Below are 7279 nucleotides of genomic sequence, written 5' to 3' on the forward strand. Positions count from 1 at the left end.
TACTTTGGATTTAGTAGTTAAATTATACTTTGGATTTAGTATTTAAATAATTGCCGATATATAGTCAGTTTATGATATTTGCAAACAAGATTGATGAACAGTTTTTTGTTTTTTAACAAATACGTTTTAATATACACACAACAGTACAATAACAATTATTACAAATAGTTATTACAAACAATGATTTATAAACAAAAGTTTCGCAAACTTACAAACAATATAAAGTCTTCTTTCTAGTCTGGAACTTCCTTAATATCTTATCGAGGGTTCACGATGAGCGAGTTAATTACGAGTTGATGTAGGTACGATTCGCTTAACGGGAAGCTAGCTAGCTTTGTCCTCGGTAATTACCAGCCACACACGCCGATATTTTCCTATCGATGACGTTAGGTAATGTTTTCGTAAAATTATTAATGTCCAATGGGAATCCTCTGAACTTAAACGATTTGTAATGTTCGAACTTTGTAAAGGTTCCTGGTCAAGTATCTGAAGTTTTCCGATTAATAAACGTTAATCACAGCTATAACTTACGAAGTTTTTTTTTAGCATGCCAAGTATAGCAAACCGATAATATATACTCTCTTTTGGCGCGTCGCGTTGGTTGTATTTATAGCCTTGTGGAGGCTTTCTAGAAACTTCAGATTACGTAACAATACTGAGCTACATTTAAGCATTTACGTATATACATTTATTGTTCATTCTTACTCTCGAGAATCTTCTACAACTTTGGGGAATAAGCGGGAGTTTCGCAATACATACATAACAGTATAAGCTATGCATGTTTCTAAATATGAACTTAATCTAAACAAACGTTGATATTAAAGTAAATATATAATAACAAATTCGTTACAGTTACTAATTTATTTAAGTAGGTAATAAAGGTTCATGTTTCATTGTACCAACAACAAAAAAATATTCTTTTCCTTCTTTTTATTTATGTACATACTATAGCACAATGTCAAAATAAATTATAAAATAACTTAGTCTGGTTTACTCATTATTTGTACATCTTGCAATTAAAACAAGTTGTAATTTATTTCCACGATTTTACAGGTTAATATCGGCAAAGTTATGTTGTTGTTATCCATGACAATTATTTTGGGAACCTTAACCATTCATGATGCTGTCCCTCTAGAGGATCAGAATGATGTTGGCAACCCTGTGAAAAGAAATTACAGATTCGTCGAAGCCAACAACCAGTTTGCTTTGTCTATTCTAAATGCACTTGATAAGAAAAATAATATAATTATGTCCCCTTGGAGCTTCTCAATGACTCTGGGAATGGCCTACCTTGGTGCTTCGGGTAGTTCAGCTCGGGAAATGGAAGAAGTTTTGGGGTATCGATCTGCGGGAATTGAAAGAGATCTGGTTCATGATGGCTTTAGAATAGAGGAAAGTGCACTAAAGAGGGTTCACGGTAAGAATGAACTGAGCAGCGCTAACGTGGTTCTTGTCCAGGAAGGATACACTTTATCCAAGTCCTATAAAGATGACTTAAAACGATACTACAACTCGTCAACCACAGAAATAAACTTCACGAGACCACAGTCTGTACTCCAGTGGGTCAACGCCTGGGGATACTGGACTTCAAATAGCAAGATCAAACAAATATTGACAGAAACACCACCAAAAACCACCAAACTGATGTTGCTGAATGGCGTATATTTCAAGGGTAATTGGTTGAATCCTTTTAACCCTGAACACACTCGTTTAGAAGATTTCACCAATGAAAATGGTCGAAAAGTGACTGTCCCTATTATGCACATGATTAATAATGTATCCTATGTTGCATATCACAAGTTGGGCGTCTATGCTGTAAACTTTCCTTACGATGGAGAAGACATTAATATGATGGTGCTTCTTCCAACAGAAAATAACAACTTAAATGCTGTAGAAGACAAACTTACAACGGCTGTACTGGAAGACATATTGGCGCAGATGGAAATGCAAACAATAAATGTTGGCTTCCCGAAATTTGAGCTAAAAGACGATCGCAAAATGAAGGAAACATTGAAGTCCTTAGGCATGCAATCAGCATTCAGTGAAAATGAAGCTGATTTTTCGAGGATTGCAGAAACACGCGACCTCTACTTAGAAGAGGTCATCCACAAAGCTGTTATCCAAGTTAACGAGAATGGTACAGAAGCAAATGCAAACACTGTTATACCGTTAATGAACAAACGAAAACTTCCCGAGTTCTTTGCAAATCGACCATTTCTCTTCTTGATCCGCAACATGCGAAGTGGTGCCATCCTCTTTATAGGACATGTCGTTCAACTAGAGTGACCATACATCATATCGTTGGATAAGCTTGTTTATCTATAAGAGACTTTGTGTATCCTATCTTTAGAGCACTGCATCTTTGTAATCGAACTCTGTATCTACTCTTGTCTACCTCTGGTTTAAAAAAAATCGAACTAAATATTAGCATAAACGGTTTTAAAAGGGACATAGGAATGTGCGTGTCTTTTTCAGAATGTAATTTTATTTGTAACATCCAACATTGTTAAAGAAATTAAAACATCATTCTTTACATATTTATAAAGTATAAGAATTATGTATTATTACTAGGCACACTAAACTGTGTCAAACAAATTCACGATAGAAAAAGAAGTTAACGACAAATTACCATTTTTAAATGTTCTTTTTTTTTAAAAAAAAAGCATTGACTTCCAAACTCTAATGTTTTAACATTGAAAATGACAAGTGTAGATTTTGGGTTTGTGTACAAAATGATTTTCCTTCTGCTATTAGTAATCAATTATTTGGATCTTTTTACAACGGCCCACTAACTGATAAGGAAAAAGAAACTTCCAAAATTAACCCAATATATTATACATTCATCCCCAAACTTCCCAAGCTATTAAAAAACTTGGTACAACCCACCTACTGAAAATAAAACTGCTGTTAATGTCTGATTTATACTTCTACGGTAATGTCTACCCAGTAAATAAGAACTAAATCAAATTCTGTCTTTACGTGTATACTGACAACAATACATCGGGAACTATTTATGGAATTGAAAGCACATAAAAAACAAATATAATTGAGAAATAAACGGGAAGCTTTTCACCCGTTCACAAGATAATTTAAAACAAAATTATTCCGTTTTGTATAAATGAATATATATATGTAGAACAATTTTTTTCCTTTGCTTTCTACAAATCAAAGTACTAAATAGAGAGAAGAGTTTAAACAGATCAAAAAGACGAATTAATTCTTTTTACTCTGTTATAACAATATAATCTGTGATAATTTCACTTTAAAAATGGCCATTATACACTCCTTATGGATACACTCAAAACCCTGAGATAAACTATCCCTTCTAAAAAAATAATTAATTTTAACATCCGCTCTGTACTTAAATCACAACACTCGCAGTAAACTTAAATAGTCATGTATATCAAACAATACCAGATTGACTTAGCGAAACGCTGTGAAATAAAAAAAAACATTTGCTTTGCAAGTCTGTAAAACAATGTTATTCACAACAAAACACTTCCTAATTTATAATAAAGAATTCTTGAATTATACTACAAGCGAAATAATACCTTACTTTTCTGATTATAACTTGTATAAAATTGTCATTTTTATCATAATTAAATGGTGTCAATGTTATATGCTGTGTATGATGAGACGTATCGTTAAGGTTTTAAAGAACTGTGACAAATTAGATAAAATATATTAGATTCTTCACTTGAAGAGTTGTAATGACTGTAGCTATACACGTGGAGTTTAATTAGCGGTTTAATAGTATCGTTTTGAGTTAACTTACTGATTGTAAATATTATCTTACTACAAGTTGCAGCTTTTACAGTAAGGAATACACTATTGTTACGTCTCTAGTCGTTTGTTAATTTTCCGTAAAAATGCTTTCCGAGGAAACTTTAGCATACAAGTCCTTTCTTAAATAAAACTAGTTTATTCTTTCTCAATACAACTTTGCAATACACTTACTTTCCACAGTCACGCTATAACTTAAACAAACCCTATAATTCACAACGAACGACTCACGCGCTTTGTCCGTCTCTATCTCTGTCTGCAATTCAATAACATTGTTGCCGTCACTTCTTGGCGGTCTTATATACAAGAATACCGCATATCGAGTAAACACTCGAGGCTTCACGAAGGGACGTGAATTTTCTAGAAGCTCATGACGTGTTACTAGCGTCACGTGACTTCCGCTGTCGTAACAGTATTTTAAAAACAAGTACGACATTTCCATCACTGGTGCGATCATTTTATTTTATACTTGAGAATGATCGCACTAGTGTTCGAAACGTCGTATCCGTTTTAAAGATGTTGTTCCATATTGTAAGAGCTGTAACATGTAATAGAATAATACTTAATTAGGGTTTTTTTATAACATAGCTAATTAAAACCTCGTACATAGCATGTAGGCGAATACATCCCATTACTAAAGTATGCAATTTTTGGTTTAGGCACCGCCTGGTAGAAAATACAGTAGTTTGAAGATTAACTCGGTTATTTAATTTATACACAATTCTAGATTGTTCCTAAGAGTGAATTATGAAATGTTGATCTTTTTGTCTCTTACCCTATGAAGTTGATAATAACTAAAATAAGCCATAGCTGTAGATAAGTTAAATAAGCTGCAGAGGTGTAAGCATCTTAAACATGTTAAGCCTAGTTCCAACGTTTCTAAACAAGTTGAATAAGCTACCCAAGCACGTTAAGTCTATTTCTAATGTTTGAAGAACAACGCTGTTTCGAAGTTCTCCAATTACTGTTACTCGAATAATTCAGCGCTTTATATCTCGCTAATCGATTTACTAGAGCTTGAATGCCCCTAATGAAAAAAGGCGTCAAATGCCCTCTGTAACAAATGGAAAGTGAAAACCATAAGAATTGTGCAAACCCTTATCCGGTATTATTGTTTACAAAATGGATGTTGACGAATATATTCAATTAAAATATGGATTCAGTTTCAAAGATAACTAGACAATAGCTATCAAATCTATATTAGACAAGAAAGTTACTTCCATAATCTTACGAACACGATACGGGAAGACGAAAACTTGCGCTCGTTTTCCCGCGGTTTCGCCCACAGCGCATTGAAACTACTTCTTCCGGCTTGACGCATTTTAACTGTAAACATATATTATTTTGTTAAGCTAACTAAATGCACGGTAGAATCTTACGTTCTCATTTGAAAGAGTAACATTAAGCCAATCTTAAACTATAACAGTTTTTACCTATTTATTACATCAACACTTAAAACTACATTGTGGAAAATTTCAAAGCAATCGAAGACATAGTAGCAACATCAAAGCGAGGTCAGAACAAAGGTCATCATAGGTATTTTTTGCTTTGGCCTATTAAAAAGTTATTATAACCATAAAGAAGCATAATGCGTAACCGAAAAACAAAACAAAGTTGGTAAATAATTGTGAATATCAAACAATAAAACGTAGATGAAATTCACCAGACTTTAATATTTGTGTAATTACTGTTGTTACGTCACATCATAAAGAACATTAATTAACTATATAATATTGCTTATCCTTAGTTAGTATTGTTGAGCTGTCATTTACTGAAAAATATTATGAACTTATCGTCAGAAAATAACAATGAGCAGAGAAATAACATCGGCAGAAGCTCTAATATAGAACTGGACCGGTCCTTACTTAATGAAAAGCGTGCCCAAACTGTAAATCCAATAACTCGCGTTTCGCGACCCATTGCCATCATTAAGCGTGCCCAAACTGTGAATAAAATAATTCACGTTTCGCGACCTCTTTTCATCATTACACTCTCCGTATTTTAGGGCCATGTGTGCGCTATAGGATTACAAGTCAGTCTGACAAGAGTAGCCCAAGATTTATAGGAGTGTACTACTAACTAGCTACCCCATCTAGCCCCTCAATTCAAATTAGAACCGGCTATATGTAAAATGCCCTTGTGTAGCAATGCGTGAAATTCTAACACCAACAAACAAATCACTCCAAACCAAAATACTTCTGTAAAGCAAAACGTGAAAAGAGAAAAAAGATGGAATGCTCTGACGAAAAGTTTCGTGCTGTACTTTCACCATCAAGTAGAGACTCCTACTAAGTAAGTTAGTTTATCATCTTCAACAAACTATTTGTTATTAGATTAATCGACCTTTTACATTCGCTCGGTAGTGCGTATTCGTGAAACAAATTTTATAAAGTGCGTAAGCAACTGAAAAATGGAAACTGGTTTAAGAAAAGTAACATTCTATCATTGTTCGTTTTATTTGTTTGTTGTAAAGCGAAAAGCTAGAAAATGGGCTGTATTTTCTGTGCCCACCACGAGTACCGAAGCCCGGTTTATAGAATTATAAGCCTTCACATTTACCGCTGAGCCACTTGGAAACTTTTAGGTTTCGTACTCAATCAAGTTTATCTGGAAAAGAGGATTCCGTCCCTGTCTCATTGGTATTCACAATGAGTTTTAAAATAAGATACCTTTATTTTTCTGATTAGAATAAGTGATCATTGTAAACTTTAGAACTGTTTTTAAATTTACAAAACCTACTTGGCCTTGGCATGAGTATTTAAACCCAATAAGTCAGAAGATTTTCAATATCCATTCAGTGTTCATTTAAATGTCTGCCAAGGATATATCAGAAATATAACTATAAGGAGCGTGTACACAAGGATTGCGGGAGGGGGAGTACAACCCCATTCGATATCTCTGCCTCCCAGACATAATCTTTTAAGATTTTTAAATTATCTACATTGTGACATAAGAATGTTAATTCTTTTCGCCCCATAACTAATTCAATCAAAAACCAGTGTACAAATTACAGCAGAATAAACAGTACCTTCAGTTAACTATCCAACAAGAACGTTTTATCCATAACCAGTATACTGACTAGGGCGGAACAAACATTACCTTCAGTTAACTGTCCAACAAGAACGTTTTATCTATAACCAGTATACTGACTAGGGCGGAACAAACATTACCTTCAGTTAACTGTCCAACAAGAACGTTTTATCTATAACCAGGTATACTGACTAGGGCGGAACAAACATTACCTTCAATCAACTGTCTAACAAGAATGTTCCATCTATAACCAGCATACTGACTGGTACAGAAAAAACAACAACATTACTTTCAGTCAACTGTCCAACAAGAACGTTCTATCTATAACCAGTATACTGACTAGGGCGGAACAAACATTACCTTCAATCAACTGTCTAACAAGAATGTTCCATCTATAACCAGTATACTGACTAGGGCGGAACAAACATTACCTTCAATCAACTGTCTAACAAGAATGTTCCATCTA

The 7279-nt window shown here is 34.0% G+C and overlaps 1 protein-coding gene across 1 annotated transcript in view; it reads left to right on the forward strand.

The window, feature by feature from the left end:
- The window catches only part of LOC106459267 (serpin B6-like), a 5998-nt gene extending 3604 nt beyond the window's left edge, over nucleotides 1–2394 (forward strand). The window contains exon 2 of the mRNA XM_013918864.2: nucleotides 1054–2394. Coding sequence (XP_013774318.1) covers nucleotides 1072–2286 — 1215 coding nt within the window. The 5' untranslated portion in view covers nucleotides 1054–1071 and the 3' untranslated portion in view covers nucleotides 2287–2394. The remainder of the gene's footprint in view (nucleotides 1–1053) is intronic.
- The last annotated feature ends 4885 nt before the right edge of the window (nucleotides 2395–7279 follow it).

This window comes from Limulus polyphemus, unplaced genomic scaffold (genome assembly GCF_000517525.1).
Source record: "Limulus polyphemus unplaced genomic scaffold, Limulus_polyphemus-2.1.2 Scaffold583, whole genome shotgun sequence".
Classification (NCBI taxonomy): Eukaryota; Metazoa; Arthropoda; class Merostomata; order Xiphosura; family Limulidae; genus Limulus; species Limulus polyphemus.